General features: G+C 43.6%; 1 protein-coding gene across 5 annotated transcripts in view; it reads left to right on the top strand.

Moving 5' to 3' along the window:
* The first annotated feature begins 2,530 nt into the window (after positions 1–2,530).
* ZC3H12C (zinc finger CCCH-type containing 12C) overlaps positions 2,531–25,438 on the top strand; it is a 40,557-nt gene continuing 17,649 nt past the window's right edge. The window contains exons 1-3 of one of the 5 annotated variants that reach the window (XM_042839174.1): positions 15,979–16,066; positions 20,976–21,525; positions 21,646–21,742. In XM_042839174.1, the coding sequence (XP_042695108.1) occupies positions 16,043–16,066; positions 20,976–21,525; positions 21,646–21,742 (671 nt within the window). In that variant the 5' untranslated portion in view covers positions 15,979–16,042. Of the gene's footprint in view, positions 2,642–3,087; positions 3,130–3,463; positions 3,551–15,972; positions 16,067–20,975; positions 21,743–25,438 lie in introns of those variants that run through there. The other 4 variants (XM_042839175.1, XM_042839173.1, XM_042839172.1 and 1 more) reach the window with 4 other exon arrangements.

The raw sequence follows: 25,438 nt of genomic DNA, 5'->3' as shown, positions 1-25,438 counted from the left end.
CTGCGATTCTCTCTTGAAGGTACCACTGCTGCATTAAGGGTTTGTGATCACAAGACTGAAAAGTCTTTGATTCTGACTCCCACGCTTCTATTTTAATTTGGAAGCAATTTGCTACTAAAGTCAATGGAGAGGAAATGGGGCTTTGCCAATGAGCAATGCAGTGACATCAAGCAGCTCATTTCATTTAAGCTCATATTTGAGCAAACAACCCATGCTTATAATAAATTTTAATCAATTACAAAGGTACTATGGGTTACATAACTTGAATCAGGAGATGGGGTCCAAAAGATCCCTTAGACTGGGATCTCACTGGGACCTCACTGGGAGCTATAGTTTATAGGAAAAAAAGTTAATGTGAAACTCTCTTGTGACTGAAAGTACTGCAGAAATCAATTCCACTCTCTCTCTTATTCTTGTAATTGCAAACCATTTTCTGCAGCACCGCAGTGCTTTCAACTGACTCATACACTCCTCAGTCACCGGCAAGGGCTCCCATAATCAGCAGCAAAGTAGCAATGCAAGTGTCTTAATTCTTTACTCCTCCTTTCACTGGTTTCCTCTTCCAAATTAATATACTTTGTTACATTTGGACAACACTCTGATATTTCTGAAGTAGCATCAACACATCTGGGACTAAGGGTACAAACACTTTCAATTTTGTTAGTAGTGGTCTCAAAAGCTTTCTGCACAGTAACGAAGCAGAGAAAGCTACCACTGTGCACTGAACACTGTGAAATCATGCTTATGCAAACTCAGCATGAGACATACTCAGAAACTGAACAGATCCTGTATTGAATCATAGAATCATAGAATGGCTTGGGTTGGAAGTGACATCAAAGATCATTTGTTTCCAGCCTCTCTACCATGGACTGGAGGCCACTCACAAGATTAGGCTGCTGAGGGCCACATCCAACCTGGCCTTGAACACCCCAGGGACGGAGCTTACAACTTCTCTGGGCAGCCTATCCCAGCACTTCACAGTTTCCTGAGTGAAGAATTTCTTCTTAATATCATTTCCCCTGTTTTAGTTTAAAGGCATTCCCCCTCGTCCTATCACTATTAGACTGTATAAAGTTGGTCTCCTCACTGGCTATAGGATCCCTTCAAGTACAGGAAGGCCACAATGAGGTCTCCCTAGAACCTTCTCCAAGCCAAACAAGCTCAACTCCCTCAAACTTTCTTCATAGGAGAGTGCTCCAGACTGTGTCCATCTTCATGGCCCTCCCCTGGACCATCTCCAACAGCTCCACATTCTTCCTGTACTGGGGGCCCCAGGCCTGGGCACAGTCCTCCAGGTGGGCCCTCATGAGGGCAGAGTAGAGGATGGTAGGGTGGAGTTCTTTACTATGAGAGTGGTGAGGCTATGCAGAGAGGCATCCCTCGTGTTCAAGGCCAGACTGGACAGGGCCCTGGGCAGCCTGGTCTAGTATTAAATGGGGAGGTTGGTAGCCCTGCATGTGGCAGAGGGGTTAGAGATTCATGATCTTTGAAGTTCCTTTCAACCCTGGTCATTCTGTGATTCTGTGATCTGTGATTGTTGCTGTTCTGGGCTGCAAGCACACACTGCTGATTCATGCCCAGCTTTCTGTCCATCAGGACCCCTAAGTCCTTCTCTGCAGGGCTGCTCTCAATGAGTTCTCCCAGTCTGTACTTGTATCAGGGATAGCCTTGACCCATATGTAATACCCTGTATTTACTTGTTCAACATCATCCGGTTCTCATAGGCCCACTTTTCAAGAATGTCCAGGTCCCTCTGGATAGCATCACTTCCTCCTATTCTGTCAATTGTAGCACTCAGCATGGTGCCATCAAACTTGTTGAGGGTACACCCAATCCCACCACTGATGTTGTTGATAAAACCACTGAAGTGTACCAGTCCCAAAATGGACCCCTGGAGGACACCACTCATGACCGGCCTCCAACTAGGCACAGAGCCTTGGACCACAACCCCTCTGTCTATGTCCATGGACCACTTTCATCCACCAGTGCCATCAGTCCATCACAGAAAACTGACTGACAGGTCAGGCAAATCGAGTGAGATGACCTGACAAACTTACAGGTCATGTCATGAGGGTTTACTGAAACATATACAGGAAAGTGACACAGTCTGTTCCTCCAGAATCTTCTGTGCAAGTAAATTTATCATATTTTATATTTTATCAGAATACTTGCAGAATAGCTGTACAGGCTTGTATTTCTGTACAGGATTTATCACATGCAGAATTCAGAAATTTAGCCCATTTTCTGCTGGGAACCTGAAAAAATCTTTACGAACTGCAGTAGCAGAGCATCAGAGACCAGCAGAGCTGTTCACACGAGGAGCCCGCGAGCAGCTTTGTGTCACACCCCGGCCATGCTCAGCCGGCAAACCTCAAGCCCGGCCCCGGATTTCATTCATGTCTCCAACCACCTCCTGGCACTCAGCCACGGCCGCACGCACACGGGCGGCTCCGTAGGATGGCGCGAGGGAGATTACTTCATCTCCACAAAAGTAACAGCGAGGTGGGAGGAAACCTCCCATAATTAGAGCATGGGACGGAAATTAAGGTTTCTACTAAGTCTGAGGCTGAGTCGGGTTGTGATCTGTGACAAGGAGCTCTCCGGTCTCCGTTTCTCCATCTGTAAAGACAAGAACAGTAAGGTACGAGGAGACTTCAACAGCAAACGTTTGTAAGCACGCAGAGATTTCCTCTGAGGGCGGCAGGGCGGGCCGGCAGGACCCACGCCCAGGCCGCAGCCGGCCCGTTTCGGCACGGCGCGGCCCCGCCAGCACACAGCCGAGCTGGGGACGCCGCGGCTCTCCACGAGCGTCACCGCGGCCCCGCGCAGCGGCGGAGGGCGGGCGGCGGGGAAGGCCGCAGCGCGGCGGGCAGCGCGGGCCGGGCGGGCACCGCGCGGAGCCCGTCGCCGATTCGGGGCGTCCCGGCAGCAGGTGCGGCCCGGCCCGCCTAGCGGAGGAGGAGGGGACGAGGAGGATCCGGGCGAGCCGAGCCCAGGGCCGCCGCGCCGCGGGCATGAAACGGGCGGCAGCCGCGCCCTTGGGCGGCGGGCGAGGTGACGGCGACCTTGCCGCCGTTCCTCCGGCCGTAACGCGGGGGCGGGCCGCCCTCCTCCGCCGGCGGCCTGCAGGTGGGTGTCGGGGTAGGACCTCGGGAGAAGGGGGGGGGAAAGGCGGCGGCCCGCCTCGGTGACGCCCATCGCCGGGGCCGGGCCGGCGCGCGGGTAAACACGGCCCGCGGCGGGGCCGTGCCGGCCCTGCCCGCCCCCCGCGCCTCCCCGAGGTCGCCCGGCGGAGCGCGCCCCGGCGCCGGAGGCCGCGGTGCGGCTGGTAGGACGAGGCGCCGGCGCCGCTCGGTGTTTCACGCGGAGGTACGAGCCGGCCCTGCCTCCCGCCCCGCGGGCCGCCCGCGCCGCCCTCCGGGACCGCGCGCCGCGGAAACTTATCCCTTCTCTTCGGCGGTGCAGGGAAGCGGCCCGGCAGCCCCGCGGACCACCCGGCGCCGCTCCGCCCCGCTGAGGAACTTGGGAGGGAGTCGGAAAGTTGGCTCAGGTACCGCGCCCGTCCTGCCGGGAGCCGCTGCTTTTTGTGTCGCGGTCGTTTGCGGTTCTGCTCCGCGGGTGCGAGCGCGGCGCGGGCGGGGAGCCCTCAGAGCGCCGCCCGAGTCCGGGTCTGCGGACAGGTGGGACTGGGAGCGGGCGCGGACGGCGCCGTGCGTTGCGCTGACCGCCCGGCGCTGCTCTCCGGGGAGCAAAGCGGCGCTAGGAACGCTGGCGCTGGTGGCTGGGCAGCTCGGGGCGGGCCCGGCGGCACGCGTGGGGCGGTGGTGCCAAAACGCGGCGGGCGAACCCAGCCTGCTCAGCAGCGCGTTGCTTTAACGGGAGGTGTGTTGCTGTGTGTTGTGCCGTTGCCGTGTCCCGTCCTCTTGGTCTGCGAGGAGCGGAGGTGTCATTCCTAACTGGGGGATTCTGGAGTTACGCAGTTAGTAGTTAATGTGCTTCAGAAGGCGCTGGGTGCATGGCACGGTCTTCTCAGCGGGAGGGAGAATAAACCATACATGTATGTGTGGGTTCACAAAACGGGACGGCGCTCCCTCTGCCACTGTTTCTGTGCCACCCAGCATAGAGCAATCCGATGAGTTCGCTCTATCCAGGACAGCCTTAGATCTTGATGAATAGTCTTGGTTTGTGTGGTGATGCTCTGAGGTGAGCTTCTACCCCAGCAAAGTGTAGTGTAGCAAACGAAGTGAAGTTCTTGCATGCTGTCATGTTAAAGACAATTTGTTCTCTCAGTACAAAGTTTGCTGCTGTTTCAGTATGCTTACTTTACTTCCATAGATAGGTGGTTTTGTATTTTCTCTCTCTTGCCTCTCTATCTTTTTTTATTTACCAGAACAGTGTTGAGAAACCCAGAACTATTACTTTCTTCTAATGAAGATGGCTGAACTAATCACAGATATCCCAACTCTTCACAGACCTTGCTATGTCTCTGGTTTCTGCCCAGTGGAGCTGCTCTGCTCTCACCTCACAAAACATCTATAGGGCAGCAGTCACTTGGCAGTCTTAGAATAAACATTCCCATTCCTAATCCTTTAGATAATTCTTAAGAGGTCCTGATAGGCAGAGATCCATAGAAACTACTTTTAGGCATCGTCCAACTTAATAAGCTTTGAAGAAATGTAGTCTTAGGATGTAAATGCGAAGAGAAGTGGAGTTTATTTGAGGTATGCAATTTCAAAACAAACCTATACACTCAACCAGACGGAGCATGAAGGATTATCCAGACCTGACTCATCTGTGTAGATTGTGCACTTTAGGCTGAATGTTGAGCTGAGTGATTTCACTGCTCGCTTTGCTGGGTTGTACCAGTTTTTAAACATGTTATTGGTATTCCAGAGCTGTTTTTCTTGGAAAGAAACTAGGCTAGCAGTGGATGAGACTTGCAAAGATTGAAGACTTAGTTCAATAGTTGATGAAACTGTCTGCTGTTCAATTTTAAATAGGTAGGTCAAAAGCATTGCAAAGTTTTCTCTACTGTCATCTTGCATATCCTACATGCAGCTGAAAATATTCTTGAAGTGAACTGGAGCAAGACAAGTAAAAGTCACCTTGAGCCGAAATGAGGAACTCGCTTGACCCAGGTTGTTTCCTGTGCTCAGAAATGGCTGTGCACCAGCAGCTCTGTGCTTAGGAGCAGGGGTATGTGCTGCTTAGGGCAGCTTCTTACATTACTGTCATCATTGAGTCTTGTTCAGTATTTTCTGCATCAGATCCCTAGCTTCTGGCTTGAACAAGTATGAAGAAATAATAATTTAAAAAAAAATAAAATCTACCCTCCCATGCTTCCCATCTGTGGAGATTTTTCACTGGTTACACTTTCTTTTTTAATTACAGCAGATCCTAATCTAATTTTTTTTTTCCAGCCTCAGCTTCCAGCCCCAGATCTCCTCTTAGTCTGTACTTTAATTTATTCTTAAAAGCTGAAATAATTGAAAAAGAACAACAATAGTCAGAGGGAAGGAGTTGGGGGGTGGGGAGGGGTTTACAGTAATTAAAGTGATGGCTGGAAAACAAGTGAGGTTATGATGTAAAACTGAACCTTTTTCCTGTTCTGTAAATATTATTCTGCTGCTTTTGCTGTTCTGTGAAGCAGTGTCCCACATGCAGCTAGGAAGTAGTGCAAAGGGGTTTTTGTGATCGGGGTTTTTTTCTTAAAGTTATTCAAGATATTTCCTCATTCACTCATTTCCGTCGTGTTTGTTGCCAAGGCAGCTGGCCAGTGGCCTTATTAGCCATGAGGTGGTTACGCTTCTTGTTTGTGTGGTACTGGAAACTACACTGGAGGTACCAGAAGCAGCAGATGTTGCACACTGAACCTTAGTGAGTGGTTTCTGTGAAAAGAATGAAATGTTTCTGTCCTTGGACTGAATTGTTGTGTAGTTATGCATTATATTGCTTGTTATGTGCTGTATAGCTATGTTTAAAATGCCTCCTGTCTTCCAGCACACTAAATATTTACAGTGAGCATACGACCACTGCCATATGTTTGGAGTGAGTAACCCATTAATTGAACCAGCCCAATTTTATGCTCAGAATTCTCACTTATTTCATTTCAGTTACTAAATTGCATGTTAAAAGCAGTGTATGACAACGGCAGAGATAGGATGGCAAAACAAGAAGTGGAGTCATTTTTCATACCTCCTGGTCATTTCCAGTTAGCACACAGATAGAAAATCAATTGTAATCTGCTTATAATTGCCTTCCTGGTAGAATTATGAGACATTTCTCTCTCGAATTTTACTTCTCTTTTCCCCCTTCCTTCTGCTTTAATTCCCCTGCTGTTTTTCCTCTATATGTCATGTGGAATAGGAGTTTGAGAGGGGAGGTATGGATGGATGTTTTTCTGTGTAAAGCTGTGCATTTTCACATATTGCTGCGGAGCAGCTTGAGACTGTCAAAAGGCATGTTCCACACTGTGGTATTGATGAGCAGAAGTTGCTGAAGGTTTTCCTAACCTTGGGGCTTTGTGCTTAGATGAACAAGGCATTGCTCTCTTTACCTGTTTCCATATTGATTATTTCAGGCTAGATCACATTTCTTGTATAAGGCTGAGCTCATCCAACCAAAAATTCAGATTGCATTTTGCTTACTGAAGTGCTCGACTCTGCACCTGACACTTCCACTCTGCAAGGATGCTTTGCCCCCAAGTTCAGGAATTACTTAAACATTTTGATAAACTCTAGCTCCTTTCATTCTTGAATGCTGGAATGCTGCAGAATTCAAGTGTTCTGAAAGAGTAGTTGGGTTTTCAGCCCTGGACTGCTACAGTCCCATCTGGAAAGGTGTAGATGACCATTCTGAAGCTTGAGGGAGAAGAAAAACATCTCTCCTTCTGCGGCTGCTGGCTGTGTTCTGCCAGGCTCTCCTCGCACTCTGCCTGGCTGTTGTAAGGCTGTTTTCTCTTGATTTATGACACCAGTGTTGCACTCTGGGTTTCACATACATCAGCCTCCTCCCTGCCAGGGGAGATGTCTGTTTATGTGTACCTATGTGTGTATGTGCACACAGATGAACAAAAAAAATGCTACAGGGGTCTCTTGACCTTTAAATGTAGAAAGGTTATATGATGAGACTCAGGAAATGCCGCTCCCAATACCTTTGAGCCCAAAGTATTCTGGGGCTAAAGCAGAAATGGGGTCTGAGTTCTTTTAGGATAAATACATGTAAAACTTCTACAAGATTGTACAAACTGTTTAACACACATTCTTATAAAATGTGGTTTTCTTGAGGGTGGGTAGAGAGAAAACAAAAGCCGTGTTTGGAAGGAGAGGTTTTGCTTAAGTGGAAGTTGGTATTTTGAGAGAAGTGAGGAAGAGACAGCACAACACTAAGTGGTTGGGAGTGAAGGAGAGTTTAAAGGTCATTAGTAATCCTCCCAGTGGAAGAAATACAGTAATTTCTTTTGGTATGAAAGGAATGTCTTAGGAGGAGGTTGGAAGTTACAGAGTAGTGCCCAAGACTGGGGAAGTGAGTGAAGCTGAGCAGTAAGCGTGCCTCTGCTGCTACTGTGAGTACCTGGCAAGCAGTCTGCACGCTGCGGGCAGCGAGGGCTCTGAGGCTGGAAAGAGTCTGAAACCCTTGAGTGCTTCAGTAATTGACAAAAACCGTCATGACAGTTCCTAAAAGACCAGTTGTGTGAGCCATCCTCCCATCTGAGCTATAAAAAGTGATGTGTTGAGAAATCAGTGAGCCAGTTCTTGAAGAAGATTGCCATAAAACTTTGAAATTTTGCGATGAGTTGAAAATTTCTGTTCTGCTGTGACTTAGAGCTTTTATCTGAGAGCTCATGAAATGTGGCACTTGGGCTGAGACTGGCTGGAGGGGGCAGGCTCCAATTCTGTTACTACTGAAACTACTGTCCCCGTTTACTTTTGTTCTGCAAACTGGTGCTACTGTCATAGCTGCTACCTGCAATCTTTTGTCAGTGTGCTTTGCAGTTGCATTATAATTGGTGCCCATATTTGGATAGTTCTCTCAAATCCATCATCTGTAAAGCTGTAGTTTGAACCTCTCAGTTACCTCATCTTTCCTGCACAAAGCATTAAATCCTCATCCTCGATGAGAGACACTTCCGCTATGGAGTGCCATCAGTGTTTTCTTTCATGGAGCTCTCCATTCTATCAAAGGGAGGCTCTGAGAGCCTCACAGATTGTAGCAGCATCCCCTAAGGCCTTCCCAGCTTAAAACTTTCAACTCCTTGGAAAACCTCAGATAATCTCTCCCATCAATACGAGTGCCTATTGTTCATCTTGCTGAACGCACCTCTGGAAGTGGTTTTTCCTGGCCAGGGAAGGGCTGTGATTGCAAATGCCCAGGGCAGTGCACCTGGCTAACAAGGCTCCAGCAGCTGCTCTGAGGTTGTTGCTGCTGTCCTTGCTGTCTGCCAACTGAGCTGTGAGTTGGACTCTTTGCTGTTTCAGAGCTGTCGCAGTTGGATTACAGTCTGGGCTTCCTGAAGTTGTTGCTGAGCTATAGCCCATAGTTACAGCTGAAGGATGGAAATCAGAGTTTTCTGCTTTAACTCTAGTTTCCTCCAGACACTCAATCATCTGACCGTTGGTAGCTTTTTGTGATAGCTGTTGCATGGAGGATAATATCTGATATCCCGCATACATTGGCAAAGACTTCAGCAGGTTCCAGCAAAAAGGTCGTGTGGCTCGTGAATACATTTAGTAGTACCCACTGGCTGGAGTTTGACCTCATCGCCAGATCTCATTCAAAGTTCAGACATTGTTTCCTCTGAACTCTCTGCTTTCTTCCCTGAATGTACCATCCCTTGTGTTATGAGCAGCACTTGGTAACATTCCCTTGCCTGATGAGTTATGAGAGAAACTGCAGTTCCTTCCAGAAGTTTGGTATGTCCTTGCATTGTGGAATGACACAGCCAGCATTTTTCCAAGACTCTGTGCTTTTCCAAGACTAACTGTGCTTGAACTTTATTAAAGTTTAACTCTTAGTTCCATGCATGGTTTCCCCATTAGGTTTTGTTCGATGGTGGTCCTCCATTTGATTTGTTTCATAAAATGGGCAACTTTCATGAGACCAGCTAGTAGTGAAGATCACATGTAACTGCGTGTAACACCAAAATCCATTGTTCTTTGAATTCCATCAAGATGAGACTGAACACAGAAGTGACTTTGGCTATTTCTCTGCTGACGAGAATACTTGCTAAGTTTTAGACATCAGCTTTTTACACATCATATATAGAACCCTAGACAAGGAAACCCTTTACTGTGAGAACAAGTGTTGTCATCTCGATGCTGATCTTTCTGTTCTCTATATACAGAAAGCAGTTTGAATTGTTCATCTGCATCTTGGATTCATCAGTGTGCCTTTGGGAGCACTGGGAAGAAAATGTAGCAGGGGCTGAAAGCAGATGCCTCCAGTGGGCATTGCAAGTAGAGGTTAGTCCATCTGCTGATGCGCAATGCTTTTGTGGAAAGGAAAGCCTCATTGTCTGCTAAGTGCAAGATGACGTTGCAAGAAGAGGTAGTAAGGCCAAGTGTGCTGCATTAGCAAGCCTGCAATCAGTAGATCATATAGTGATTGTTTGCATCTTTTTAACTTTGTGGCTTGCCTTTGGAGCACCATGTTCAGTTCTGGTCTCTGAAGGACAGCAGAAGATATGGCCTTACTGGAGGGAGTGCTGAGAGCAGCTGCCAGGGTGGGTGAGGGCTGGGACACTTAAATGTGTTCAGCCGTGGTAAGGGACAGTTGAGGGAGATCTTATTGCTCTCTTCAGCTATATAGCGAGAGGGTGTGAAGAAGACAGAAATAATCACATCAAAGGCTTGCACTAGAGGAGTAACAGCCAGTAGTTGCAACTCACAGAATGAGAGCTCTCAGGGCCAAAAAGGCTTGCAGTATATTATTTTTAATGGAGGAATCTGCACCAGGTATTCATTCACAGGACAAAGATCTGGTCTGCTTTCCAACTTTAAAAATAAAACCACAACCTGTGTACTAAATGTAGAGAAAATTTCGTCTGCAGTATTCATTTCTAATTTAAAAGTTGCAATGTTCTGAGCTTAGGATGAAGTGAACCTGAGACTCCAAAGACCTACAAAGATTATGTAAAATCACTAACAGATGGTTTGTCTCTTTTTGATATATTAGATAATTAAATGAAAGTGGGCAAGCTGTTTTGTTAATATATAAAATACTAGGATTTCAAAGAGACGGTGTGTGTAGCTTAGTTACCAACTTCCTGGTGGGCTCTCCTGATTTCAGGAATACAGCGAACCTCAAGAAAACCCCATAGCCAAGTGACAGGTAGTCTGATAGGCTGCTGTGCAGCTATTTTCTCTTAATTTATTTTTGAACTTGCATTTGCAGCTACAGTAACCTACTTACTATAGAGTCTGCCTATTGTTGCTGCTTGTCAGTTCTATTAAAAGCCTCTCCAGAAAGTAAGAAAGAATTATACACTAAGTGTGTCTCAGCAAACCGTATTTGCCAGCTCGGTCTTTCTTGCTTCTTAACTTTAAAATCTGGGTGAAGATTTGGACCTTAACACACTTCTCTATCTTTTATCCCAATAAATTATAAGGTTGAAAGTCATGCAGAAAATCTGCTGCTGGCAGCTCCCTCGGGGAAGGCTCCAGTCCAAAATGACAACTGCAGCAGCACGCTACAGGCACAGGAATTGTCTCTCAAACATAACCCTGTGAAGCCATTTAGGGCTACACAAAATCCAACCAACACCTTGAACTCCGTCCAGGAACCCTGGAGATTAAGGAGCTCTGTTGCCAGCAGCATGACCTGGAACACAACCTGTCCGTGTTGCTAGATGGTTTGAGAAGCCTATTTTCCTCTGACACTCCTTTCAAACTCTTAATAATAGCGTCGCACAGATAAAAGATGGGAGGTTGACTAGTGAAGTCTCTTAAATTTGTATTTAAATGAAGAGAATACTTCTTTTCACTTAACCATGTTAGTTTTGTTAGAGGATTTTCTTCTGACAGAACAAATTTGAATAGAATTACTTTGCTAAGCATGACGGCGTACACTTTGTACAGTTGTAGGCATTGTCTGGACGCCCAATATTGTCACAAGGAAAGTTAATTAGGCAGCTCAGATTTTCATGTTCAGAAAACACTCAGACAGCGTGACTCATTTTGGAAGTGGGAAGAGATCAAATCCAACATGTATCACCGGAAACTTCTTTTTGGCTCTAGAGTGATTTGTATCTTGGTGTCTCTCCTTCAATTCATAAGTAATAATAATAAAAAAAGTTAAGAACTTTAACAGTGTAGTCTTTGGCAGTGATCTTAAACTAATTGTCCTCTGGTTTGTGGCAGAGATGTTCAGTGTTGCCCTGTTGTCAGTGGCTCGGCTGCCATCTGGGGGCACGCAGGGGCTTTGGGCATCTTCTGTCCTGCAGCCGCCTGGAAAGCTTTCTGATAGAGCTGGAAGGCCTAGAGTGGAAGTGGCTTTTCTTGGTTTTCTTTAGCAAGCCAGGTAAAAACAAGATAGACTCTTCAATCTGGGATTTGGTAGCTATTAGTGGGTGATTTTTCTCTTTTTTCTTTTTTTAAGGTTTTTTAATCTGGGTTTTCTTAATAACTTAAGATATTTTAGGCACTTGCACCACCAGAAAAGGTGGACAAAAATATAAGATATTGCATTACAGTGCAGTTCTAAAGAAAATGAACAGAACTATTAGACTTGCACTCAGCACTAGTGATGGCTGTTGTGTTTTTCCATATTTACATTTTTAAAAGGAAAAAAAAGCCTTTTTTTTTTTCTTTCTGTCAGAATCTGTATCAGGGCACAATGCAATTCAAGATTCACAGTACTGCGTAGGCCTCACAGTCTTTTACTCCTGTGTGAATTGGACATGTTGAAGAGAGTCCAACAAAGGGGCAGCAAGATCGTTCAGGGACTGGAGCATCTCTCCTGTGAGGCTGAGAGCTGGGACTGCTCAGCTGAGAAGGGGAGGCTCAAGAGGATCCAATCAATGTCTATAAATCCCTGAAGGCAGTGCAGTGAGAACAGAGCCTGGCTCTGCTCAGTGGTGCCCAGTGCCAGGATAAGAGGCAGTAAGTGCAAACTGGAGCACAGGAGATTCCCTCTCACCACCAGGAGCACTGCTGTGCTGTGCAGTTGATGGAGCACTGGCGCAGGCTGCACGGAGACTCTGGGGTTTTCTTGGAGGTCTTCCAAAGCCACCTGGACGTGGCCCTGGGCACCCTGCTCTGGGTGTCCCTGCTGGAGCAGGACTTGGGTCAGAGACACCCAGCGGTCCCTTCAAACCTCAGTGATTTCATGGTGCTGTGGTTCCGTGGAGAAGCACTGCTCTAGTTTTGTGCTCAGTCCATACTGATCGTTGGGCAGGCTTATATCAGAACCTGCAGGCCACCTGGACCCCTTTGAAGGTTATGGCCTGGAGAGGAATGCCTCTCTGCTTTGTTGAATGTTAAGTGTAACTACAGGCAGCTGAGCCTTCTTTCTGGAAGTGAAATAACTCCTTGCCACTTGTTTCACTGTTTTTGGAGATGGTTTTATACGTTATTCTATAGAGAAATTGTACTACATTTTAAAATGTGTTTGATGCTTGTAATTATTTTTTTAAAGGCTAGTCATTTTCCCTAGGCAAAGCATTACTCATCTTTATCATAACACCAGTTGTTTTTCTGAATTCCAGGGAGTTTTTGCTGGTCATTTAATTCATTCCTCTGCATGGAGTGGTGGTGGGTTTTTATTTGGTTTAGTGACCATGTGGGTACAGCCGTGAGCACCATTTGCCATTCCTCAAAACTAAGCAGCCTTCTTTCCAAGTGTTATACTTGAGATAGTTGGTACCACTCCAGTTGCTAACTGATAAAGAGGAATTTTTGTTTTACTTCCACTTCCTGATCTGAAATATAAGCACTTCCCTTGCAGCTCCCCAGGACAATAGTGAACATAGGATATTTTGCTGTGACACAGCAGTGGGCTTTGTCTCAGTATACAACCTTTGTCTCTATTTCATACATGCAGTGGTATGTGATTGATTTAACTTGTACAATCTATTCTTGCAAATGCATCGTTTATAACTGGATGCTTAGCATAAAGTTCTGCAATAAAAGATAATGAAATGCTGTAATAGGACAAGCTGTCTTTCTGATTGCTGCAACAATACCACTTGAGTTACAGAATGACCATTTTGTATGCTTGCATAAAATCATTTCTTCTTAAAAAGCAGCTTTGTTTTCATGTTTGAAATGAGAAGAGTTGGCTGCAAGTAGCAGCTATCTTTTTTTCTTTCTGATTTTTGTTTATAGTAGCATTTCCCCAGTAAATTCAGCCTATGCCACCTGAATTTCCCAGGTGCTGCAGCTCTCTCCTCTGGCCCATGGGACCCCTCAGCCATGCAGTTCAACCCAGTTCCTGATTGTCCTGCCATGTCCAGCCAGCCAGCTTGCAGCTTTGTGTTTCCTTACTCTTCAATCAGATGGTATTAGGGACCTGATGAGCACTGTTTGTGATGTCTGATCTTTAGGAATCTCAAAAAATAGGTGTTTGGAGCTTCCTGAAAGAGCTGCCAAATGCTTTATTTTGGTGACTGGATTTAATTTACTGACTGTGTTCTAAAGGTTGCACAACTAGTCAAGTTATTGGATTTGCAGGTTTTAGCCAAGCAGAGCTTACTTTGTTCATTTGCATCATGTATTCCGAGTGATGCTGTTGTAGCCTATCACAGATGAGATGGGAGATCCACATCGTTTCTGACTAAGGTTTCTTTGTTGACCACCTCATTCACACTTGGAAAGCTTTGCTGTCGTTGCAGACATGATTTAATAGGATGATGTGATGTCTTGTAAGCCTTGGGCAGCATAACCTTTAGGGATGAGCGGAGAAAATTCTTCAGGTACAGGTGGCTGCTTTAAGTAGCTGACATCATGCAAGGAGTCGAATTAGAAAATGTTTTCTTAATTCATGCAACTGCAGCCTGCTGGAATATTTGATATAAATGAATATAACACAAGTAATTAAATTCAGTCGTAGTGCAAGAGTGAAGATTTATCAGCAGCTGACAGTCAGAACTGATTCTGTGAAGACATGAGGTTGGATTGTGGGAAGTTGTTTGGTGGTGTGGGAGTGTTTGGTTTTGTGCATTGTTGTTTATTACTCTACTTGTTACTGTAGAACACATTAAGACAAAGAAGGCTTATTTGCAAGTAAACTAGCAAAGCTCATACCCTTATTTTTAAGGCAGGTTCTCACACTGATCATAAATTTGCCTGAACTGTGAAGTTCTCAGCACGTTACACGTGGACATAACTGGTATCTTACATACCAGAAATACTTATTTTGGCTGAGGGTAGCACAAAAAGTGCCTGGCTCCAGTTAGGAAGATCCTGAACTGATGTCTGATGCCAAGTGATGCTGTGTTCAGCTCTTGGGCATAGGTGAGCCGGGCTGGCTTCTTATTTTGCCTGTAGGAGTTTTAATATGCTTAACGTTATCCAATACCAGCAATGGAGGTAGTCTAAATACCGCAGCAGGGTCTGATTAGCTTTTTCAGATCACCGCTTTTATTTGCTGTTCGCAAAGAGGCTTAATCCAGTGCTGGAGATCAGGCTTCCCACTGGGCTCGTGGGTAGCTTTCTCTTGGCCTTTGTGCAACAGTGGCAGAAATCAGCGAGGAGCTCCTCCTGCAACCGACTGAAGGGCTGTGAGGCAGCGGCTCTCTGGCCATGGGCAGTGCAACCCAGGGAAAGCAGAGCGTGGGCTTCTGGGCAGTGTGTTAGCTGAGTGTGTGATGCAGCCATCAGTGCAGTGGCATGATGGCATGGGATTTCAGTATTTTTAATTGAGCCTCGAGCCTTGCTGCTATTATATGGCACAGTCTGTGTGCTGTGGGGCCTGTTGGATTGGGACGGGTAGGCAAGGCTGAGTTTGGGTTTAGGTTTCATTGGGGCTTACCTCCATGAAAATAAAACAGAACATACAACGTGCTGGCTGTGGCCAACCTCCTGATTTCCTGGCAAGCATTGCATCACTGCAAAGCAACAGGAAAATCTTGACATCCTGAGCAGGGCTATGAAATAACAGGGGAAGAAGCTTTGCTACAAACGAATTTGAGTGGCTCCCAGACAAAGGGTGCTTCTCAGTGCCTTTCTATCAAGTGTCCTAATGTTTCAGTGCCGCTGCGTAAAAATACTCTTTGTTCCATGTATTAATATTATTTGGGGTTGTTTTAATCAATTTTGCCTTCCAGCAAAACTGAAATACACCCACAAATCCTGCTATAGCTCTGCATTAGTGCACATCTATTACACTTATTGACCGATGTACAAAAGTGTCAGGAAATTCAGAAGGCAGTTTCTGAATACTTTTCATTGCTTGGTGTGAGCTCCTTTCATAGCTCTTCACACATTGTACCAATATGATTAATTTTGCTAACGAGAAAAGGGGAACGCAAATAGCTAGTGATGGATTTGCTTCTCTTCAATATACAAAGGAAGTTTCCTGAATAGCCTTTATATTTCTGAGGAGCGTTTTTTTATATTATCATTATTATGATAGAACTCACAACTTTTACCACTTAAAAATAATTCTTTTCTTTGTTTCATGAATTAGAAACAATGAGGAGAAGCCAAAGTCTGCCCAAGCCAGGTGTTTCTTGTTGGCAGCCTGCTCCCTAATGACTCTGGCTCTCATACAGCAGCTGCCTGCTAGCCTCCTTTGTATGGCCCATTGTTGCTGCACACCCCTCGTTAATACACATGCTGCCCGGGGCAGCCCCTGTGAATGACATCAACTTGCTTATCTTAGAAACCCCAAACCTGATGCAGGGCGGGGAGGTTGCCTTGCATCTGCCTAGCCAACTAATTGTGAGCACCGCGGGTTGTGATTGGCTCCCCTTCCTCTCGGTAATAGGTTAAGCAAAGACATTGCGGGTCCATCTGTTCGTCCATTCATTGTTCTGCTCGCTCGCATCAAGTCTGCAGCTGAAATCGTGTTAAGGAGTTGCTTCTGGAACAGCTACAAGAAACCAATGCCTGTGTGCTTTCCAGCGAACGTAAGTATAGGGGCTTCTCTCTGCAGAAATGGGACATTTCTCCTTTCGGATGTTCCAGCAGGTCAGTGTGCCTTCTGACAACGTGTGTGTGTCAGCAGAGATTGGCACGCTTTGGGCATCTGGAAAAAAAGAGAGGAGAAAACGTATCTGAAGACTTATCTTAAAGTGTACTCAAGAGTGGTCTTCTAGCTCAGTACAGTCTGTCAAGGAACTTCTAAAAGCATTAGAAATTGTATGTTTCCAAGAATTTGGAAATGGCAGGCAGTACCCATCAGTAGAACAAATTTTATTGTAGCCCCTTTGGAGGTAAAAGAAGGTTTTGACTTTGAGTTACGATTCTTTTTTTTCTTTCGTTTTTTTTTTTTTTTTTTTTTTTTGTTTTTTTTTTTTTTTTTTTGCAAGTAAGCTGCTGTTTATTGCAATTTTTGAGTGGTAGTAAAGCTTTTTTAAAAAGCAAACCAATTGTCCTTGTTATACCATACAATGAATAAATTTTTCTGTGTGTGAAAATAGGAAGAGCCCTTTTGAGGGGCACGTGAAGGTGCTGTGAAGGTGCTGTTGTGCTATACAGACCATTGAGATATTCTCAGGTGGGAACATGTTCTACTGAAAGCTTTTGTACTTTGAAAGAGATTCATAAGAGTGTCAGATCTAGTCCAGTTAATTTATAAAGCTTCTAATCTGTTTTGTTTTATGTTTTGAGTTCAGATGTTAAGCTGAAGAACTCTGTAACTCCATGAGCTATGTTCCAAGGATCCTGGAGAAAAAAAGAAAAAAAAAAAAGCCCTAAAAACAAAGACCTTCATATATCTGTTGAGAGGGAAAGAGCGTATATAAAGGGGTTAAAAAGAGGTTTGCATTTCTACCACATGCCCTATTGTGTGAACATATGCATGAGTCTATTGAAAGTTTTCAGAAGATGGGCAGGCCACCAGTTGCTGGTCTCCTGCAGTTCCAGTAGACATCTGTTGCCCCAGAGCATTAACCAATCTGTTCAATGGGACATCCTTCCTTTGTTGGACAGAATGATGCAGACAACAGCACTGGCTGAAATACAATGGTAATTAAATACATAGAAACTACAGCAGTAGGTATTTATTACATATTCATTATTTTATTTGCATTGTTGCCGTAGCGTTACGGTTTGGGTAACAGATACATTCATTTTTTTTCTTTTCTGATCAGCGCCGCACTTCTTTTTGTGACAAGTAATTACAGCGTTTCAACAAACTGCCATTTCAATATTTCCCGTTCTCTTTTTAGAAGACTTAGAAAAAGACTTCCTGTGTGAAAACAAGAGGAACTGTTTCAGTGTAGAATGTATCTTCGGAAACTTTGTGGAAGGTCTTTTGGGAATACACAATTTCTATTACCTTGCCACAAGACTTTTTTCCTCCTTGTTATTTTTCTCCGTGAACAAAATTTGCATTAAAATACTTTTTATGTTCAGTCATAAGTGGAAAATATTCAGAATAGGCATTAAAAGATTAGGTGAGTTCTTTTCCCTCATTCCTGTGAGAAACAGAAATATTTTGTGTGAATTGAATTAATGAGTTGATTGTTGTTAGCGGTTACAAAAAATAGTGGTAACTTAAGAAATGGAAAAAAGAATATGGTTCTACCATGTGGTAGCGCAGTGCTCATCCCCAGTGCTGATAAATGTCTTTGACTCAGTAATACAGCATTTCAGGCCTTTATCAGCAAACCCACTGTGAGATACTGCAGTTTCAATCAGGCTGTAGTTTGTTCTTAAAAGTTCTGTTGCTGTATGTCCAAATTGGAAGTTACTCTTTTTTTTTTTTTTCTTCCTTTAAATAAAACAAATTCTGTTACTCCACTGTGAGCACAACCAAAAGTTGCAGACTTTTCTTGACAAGACTTTTTTCACTGGCTTTATTTGCTTGTTTGGCTCTCAGTTGAGTCAGAAATCATAGCGGGTATTTTTCTCATCTGTCTTGCATTGTACCAGTAAGCCTGCTTTAAAACCTACATGCATAATGAGAGTTTCTTGTCAATAAAGAATGCAAGGAGTTTTTCTTATCTGATGTTCCTCCTTGAATAAACGTGACCTTTTCTGCTTTCTTGTGAGCTTCTTTGTCCTGTCTGAAGATACACTGGCATTTATGTGGACTCTAAGTTGGCTCAAATAGACTGCCTCTTTGCTAACCACATCAAGATAAAATAATCAACTCCAGCGTTTAACAGAACATCTGATCTTCATGGTTCTAATCCATGGGTTTCACGTAGGGCATTGCCTTGCAAGCTCCCACATATAGAATTTCAAGAGATGCTGCCAACCATGGATATGGTGTGAAAGTTCAGATATTGCAAACGTTTCTCTGAAAAATTTGTGAGCAGGGCCTAGGCCAAATGCCAGGAGTAGCGTGCTGCTTATGCAAAATGTTTCTGGTATCTTTAATTTGGGGGCTTACAGTAGGTGAATCATTTAACTGCCCTTGAGAGAAAGAGAAGAGACTTAGAAGAGGTACATGTGAGAGTGATGATGAACATTCCAACAAGGCACAAAGCTCAACTCCTGGCCGCTTTTGTATGCAGATGATGTGCAAATCGTCTGAAGTATATTTCATATAAAGGCTGATCTTTGAATACATTCATATGCCAATGAGGTTTTTAATCACGCTGAAGGGTTTTGTGATCGCAGTTGCTTTGAGGCACTTAAACTTCAGCGAAGAAGCAACTGGAAGATGACTTAAGTATTATTTCAACTAACGCTTGACAAACAAAACGTCCTTGTCACTTGGACGCTTCGAGATGTGTTTATTCTATGATGTTAATATCCAACCTCATCCTTCCCACTTCAAAAAAAAAAAAAAATCCCCCTGCTTTTAGCTCAGTGCTGAAATGCCATTTCACAGTACATGGATTTAGGCAGCGCCCCATTATCTGGGCGCGCTCAGCACCAGCAGTACATGAGCCAGCTCAACTTTTCAGGCCAGCTTAGGAGTGTTGCCCATTAACAGGACTTCCTCGAGTCCCAGCAGATTGCAGGCTTGGGAACAATGATGTCGGGCCTTCCAGATTGCTTTGGCAGCTGCATTGTTCTCGGAGGGGAAACCAGACGCACTTAAGTCCCACTCTTTTTCATGGGCTTTTGTTCATACCAAATTATTCTTCTGCCGTGCTAGTATTCATGATGGTATGTTAAAGGAGTGCATCCTAGCAACTAAGGCTTGTTGCTAAGCAGCCTTGCTTCCAAGAGATTTTTCTTGTTTGAGGGTTAGTTTTTTTGTTGGTTTTTATTTGTTGGTTTGTTGTTTTTTTTTTTCAGTCCTGTGAAGGCTTTAGTGTTGGTTTTTTAACTGTATCCTTTTATGGGGACGTTGTTGTGATTTGTTACTAGCACTGTGCTATCAAGTGCATTACATTAGTTAATAAATCACTGTGTGAAAAGGTTCGTTTCCGAAATTCTTCTTGTGTTTAGTATGTGGTGTTGTGTGAACTCCCTTCAGTCAAGAGAATGTAATATTCCTTGACACGCTGTTTGAGGTTGGGTTATGGCCTTACTCCATTCTTATGAGGTCAAGACTGAATAAAACTTGAAGTAGAATATTTTCTTTCCTAGAAGTCACTCTTAACTAAATTATGGGGTTAGACAGAAAACACTTCTGTGTTTTCTTTTGTGTCTTTTTTGAGCTAAAAGTACTTGGGTAAACTGACTGTGCCTGATCTGTATTTGACAAGTTCAGTGAAAACCTTTGCATCTGGATATTACTTTTATATTCTACTCTGCAAGGTGGAAGTGTGGAAGAGCTCTTTGTTTTATAGTCGTCCTTTCATGGAAAGTTTCCTTTTTTATAGTGCCCCTGCAGTACGATTGCTCTGTGTGGTCCGTTTTCATGTGTGAGAAATAATCTTCTACTTTTCTGATTGAAGCATTTAGCAAAAAATTCCCACCTAAAATAACAAAACAAGGGAGAAAGACAGAAAGCTGTCCTTTGGAAATGTACACTATGGAAATAATGCTTTGATGAAATGGATTTATGTATAACTGCCATTATGCAAAATTGCTCAAGAAAAACTGCAATTTTTCTTCTTCCATTCTTTTTACATGACTTCTTCCTATAGGTTTAATGTGGTCTAGCAAATGGCTTCCACAAGTCAAGTCCAAGAGTTGAAATTAGCATTTATTTTTGCTGAATTACTGGCTTGACAAAAAGCCTGTTGCAATTGATGAAAAGACTTTCCTTGTCTTTATTGACCACTAGAGCAATCTGTGCCTCTGCATCTTGTGTGTGTTTGTAACACAGCACTGTTGAGAGCAGTTAGTCTTTCTTCACTTAAATATCACTTTATAAGGAAATGCAGAAATAAGTCAAGTGTATTCAATTTAACTGATAGTGTCTTTTAGGGCCAGTAAGTTTTTACTGAATTATGTTTTCTGTTGTAATTATTTATTTTCGCACCTTTATTTGCCTAATAAGCCAGCTAATCTTGTATTATGCTAATTTCTATTGAACAGAGAGTCTAAGCTGCTTAGTTTGAAAGGTTTTTGGTAGATGTATTTTATAGCTGCATTTTTGTTTTAATGTTGCAATATTGTCTAAAGTTAGAGAAAATACCAGGTTACCTTTAGGTCTTGGTTAGAGTTCTGAGTTTACAGCAAACTGAACTTTGTTCAGTTTCCTGTTCATTAAAAACCCATTTCTGGAAATGGCTCCGTAAAAGCATTTCATACACGAAGAAAACAAATGATCAGTCGTTACTCAGGTTAGCTATGTATGCTCCTTTTGGAAAGTTTTTTCCTGGAAAAAAATGTCCATGCTCAAAAAAAAGCACCAAGTTTTGTGTCTTTGCTGTGAGAGATTAAGTGCAATTCTGAGAAGGCAACAATAAAATACAACAGAAATAAGATGTGTAACCAGTTGCAACATTTTTGTTCTCTCTTTAGGAATACGGAGCGCTTTATATTCAGGAATACAAGAAAAACAGCAAAGTGGAGTCAAGTACATGCAGCAGCTTCATGGGCTTGAAGGATCATCTAGGGCGTGACTTAGGCCATCTTTATGTGGCGAGCACTGGCACACAAATAAATGCAATTGTACCTTGGTCAATGGCGGAGAAGCCGACGATGGATAAGGTTAATTCTAGGAAAGAGGATGTAGACAAGGAGGCATCTGAGGAGACTTCGGGAAGCTCCAGCTGTGACTCTGAAGAAGGCACAAATTCTGATAATGATTCAGAGAGACTGAATAATTCTGCATCAGAATCACATTTATTGCCTAAGACTCACCGACAGCTGTGCCGATCTCCTTGTTTAGAGCCTCATATACTAAAAAGAAATGAAATTTTGCAAGACTTTCGGATAGAAGAGGCTCAGACAGTACCGAAGGAAGTCGAAAAGCCCTCTGATGTGGTGAAAGAATATCAAACCAAACTGGAGTTTGCACTTAAGTTGGGTTACTCTGAAGAGCAGGTTCAACTTGTACTAAATAAACTTGGTACTGATGCTTTAATAAATGATATATTGGGAGAACTTGTCAAACTTGGGAATAAAACTGAGACTGATCAGTCTGTAACTAATGCTAACACTAGTGTAATGCGTGAAACGTCTTCCATAGAGTCTCAGAGGTCAGAATCTCCACTGCAGGAGGATGTGACAGAGGATGGTGACAACCTGAGGCCAGTAGTTATCGATGGCAGCAATGTTGCAATGAGGTACGTGACTGTGACGCTTTTTGCTTTTGTATTTCAATGGAAACAGAATTACTCTGGTTCAAGCACTGATGTACTATTTAATTGCCTAAAACTGTGTGAAGGTTCTCTCACAAGCATCATCCTCAACTAAACAGCATGCCAATGTTGTAATCAGGTTAGTGGTCTGTAAGAATTCATGTCAATCTCCCTGTGTAACCAACTATCAAATCTCTCCTTCCCATTGCCAGTCTAATACTTAATTAAATTTTGGTATACTTAGCAAACCTGTATTAGGCACCACTGCTATGAGAAATTGTTATATCCAGTTACATACAGAGGGGCAAAGCAAATGTAAGATTAGAGAGGATTATGAAACAGTGACTTAGAAGAAAGTAGCTTGAGGGATACTTTTCCTTGACATGTTGTTCTATAAGTGGTTTATCTGTAAAATTTGACTGTTGATTATCAGATTCAGAGCTAAGTTTTGGTGCCGCTAGCAGCTGTGATTGTGCCTTTAGACTTTTCACTGACATACCTGCAAGTGACACAGCTATCTAGAGCATTCAGCCATTCTGACCCCAGTAATATAGGTGCATAGCAATAAACTTGTTTGGGGAGAGGCATTAGGTTCATGCTTCCTCAGTGATGAAAGAGGAGATAATGCAGGAGTGCTCAGAAATGGGTTTTTTTTTGTCAGTATAAAAGATCAGTTGACTAACTGATGAGTAACAAATTGGTTAACTTGTAAGGATTGTCCAAGTACTAGCACCACAGGTTAGAAGGGTGTTTTGGTCTCCTAATGAACTATCAGGATAGTAATAAAAGTTCATGCAAGACTGTTCAGAGCTGAAGACTTTTATTAACATTATTTTCTGTTCAATTGGATTACCTTTGGATGAGGTTTTTTTCAAATGAAATTTAAGTACAGCTCTTTAGAGCAGTGCAGTAGCTTTTATGTATTTAAGTAAAAGTGGCTAGCCCATAAACTACAAGTAATGCTTCTTTCTAAATTGGGTGTTCCAATGAGTTTCTGTTACCTGACGTATCATTCAGCTTGAGTTGTGAGGGAGTTACATCCAGATGAACACTATTTGATGCTAAAATAGATTTGAATTGCATTTTACAGAAATACCTCCCCTCACTTTCCTCTAGGCTGAACTAGCCAAGGCACCTCAGCCGTTCCTCACACATCTTGCCCTCTGGACCCTTCACCATCTTCATAGCCTTCCTTTGGATGCACTCTGATAGTTTTATATCCTTCTTATATTGTGGTTTCCAGAATTGCATGCAGCATTTGAGGAGAGGCCAAGTAGCTTCTGCTCAGCCGCTTTTCCTTAATGTTTATTCAACTATTAATGTAAGTAATTAGGTTATGACTTTCTATTCTCAATTACTTCCCTGACCACCTACATAAAGTGGGCCAAGTGTGAATTTATGATATGCACAGTACAGGGCCTTAATGTATAGAAAATGATAAGTAACTGTTTTAATCTATATCCAGGAATCCAATTGACAGGTCTTTATTTTTCTGTCACCAGCTGTAAATCATAGAATCACTGTGTTTGGAAGGAGTCTCATAGTCCAGTCACCCTGTACAGAGCAGTGTCAATTCAAGGCCATGTCCAGTTGAGTTTCAAACACTGAAACTTGCTGAGGCTCCCATTGGCCCATTTCTCTACCCTTCCAATGTCCTTTTGAATGGCAGTATATCTTTGTGGCATATCAGCCATTCCATCCAGTTTTGTGTCTTCTGTGGACTTGTTTCAGAGTGCATTCTGTCCCATCATCCAGGGCAGTAGTGAAGATACTGAGCAATGCTGGCCCCAGTATCAGTAGTCCCTCGGGGTACACCGCTTGTGACTGGCCTCCAAGTGGACTTCATGTCACTAATCACAACCCTTTGGGTGCAGCGTTGAGCCAGGTTTCAGTCTGCCTCTGTCAGCTTATGCCACCCATATTCCATTAGTTTGTCGGTGAGGCTGCTATCAGAGACAGTATCAAAAGGTTTATTTTTTAAACCTCAAAATAAACAGCATCCACAGCTCTCCTAATCCACTGAGACAGACATCTCATCATAGAAAGCTGTGAGATTGGTCAAGCATTATTTGCTCTTCATAGCTCCATTTGACTATCTCAATCACCTTCTTGTACTAAATATGTTTGGAAAAGGCTTTCAGGATGATTTGCTCCATCACCTTTACAGGGATTGAGGTGAGGCTGACCAGCATGAAATTGCCTGAACTGTCCTTGTTTCTCTGCTTGATGATAGAAGTGATCTCCTTGATGATAGAAGCTCTCTTCCAGACCTCAGGAACATCCACATTCACTATGACCTTCCAGAGGTTTCCAAGAATGGCCTTGTAATCAGCAAGCTCCTTCAGCACTCCTGAGTGCATCTTGTCGGTGCCGAGTAGCTTAGGAATGTTCAGTTGAAGTGCTCCTTAACCTCTGCTGAGGAAAAGCAGTCTTCTTTGCTCCAGACTGTTCCTTTGGTCTTGGGCCTGGGATTCCTGAAGGCAAATTTTACCTATAAAAACTGAGGCAAAGAAAGCATTGAGTACCTTCAGCTTTTACATATCCTTTGTGGCCAGGTACCCTGTCTCTTTCCTCCAGGGCCATATCCCATGGGACTCTTCCATACAATGTAAAGTCTGCTGTCCTCAAGTCCAAGGTTGTGATCCTGCTTTTTCCATTGCTCTTCCTTTTCAGAATCCTGAACTCCATCACTCAGATCACTGCAGCCAAGGCTGCCCGTGGCCTTCACATTCCTGATCAGTTCTTCCTTGTTTGTAATTTTTAGGTACAGCAAGGTTGTCATGTTGGATCCTCAGTCACCAGAGTCAAGAAGTTGTCATCAGTGCACTCTAGTAACTTCCTGGGCTGTTTGTGCATTCCATTGTTGGCCAGCCAGATGATAAAAAACAGTTTTGCTCTGTTTTCGTTCTGCCAGATGACCAAGATATGTTTGCTGTGCTTTGTCAAGTGGATTATATCATTAGCTAGAGATCAGTCCTTTGTTACAAAGGAGGTTCAATCCTCTGTTTATAAAAGGCGCATCCCTGTTGTTGACGTCAGCTGTGCAACCAGTTGTTTACCTGCATGACAGTCTCTTCCTTTCAAGAAAATAGGCAATAGTAAATAAGTTGAACTTCCATATGCAAAAGAACAATGTTTGAAGCAGTGAGGAAGACACAAGAATTCACCCATAGTTCAGACAATCTTATTCAAATGTTCATACCTTAATGTCTGGGATACTGTTACAAGAACCTTAGTTCTATGATTTGGCATGGTCTTTTCTTTTTCTTTCCTCTTTGCCTTTCCAGGGTGTTGCCAACTAGCCCTATTTGGAGCTGCTAGTAGGAAAAGCAAGACCATTGCTAATCTTTGAAGAGAGATTTCTGAGAGCTTTCTTGTATGCTCTTGCTGGACTGGGTATTCTGAGCTATATTCTTACTTCATGTTGTTGTAAGATAAGTTCTTGATGCTGCCTTACCATAATAATTGATATCATTTACTGTAATTATTATTTTAAAAAAGAACTGCTAATTTTCTTTTAAAGGGATGAGACTGATTAGTGTGCATATGTATCTAAATCTAAAATTGGAACTGAACAGTAGATGAGATAATCCCCTACAGCAGCTGTAGAACTCTTGATACACATTTAGCACAACTGGGGTGAGATTGGACTGAGTGGTAGGAACCTGGGTTCTTTTATAC

This window comes from Centrocercus urophasianus, unplaced genomic scaffold (assembly GCF_019232065.1).
Source record: "Centrocercus urophasianus isolate 14NV4802_14NV808 unplaced genomic scaffold, USGS_Curo_1.0 seq_9, whole genome shotgun sequence".
Lineage (NCBI taxonomy): Eukaryota > Metazoa > Chordata > Aves > Galliformes > Phasianidae > Centrocercus > Centrocercus urophasianus.
Note: the sequence above shows the minus strand (reverse complement) of the source record. Positions and strands in the feature narration are given on the sequence as shown.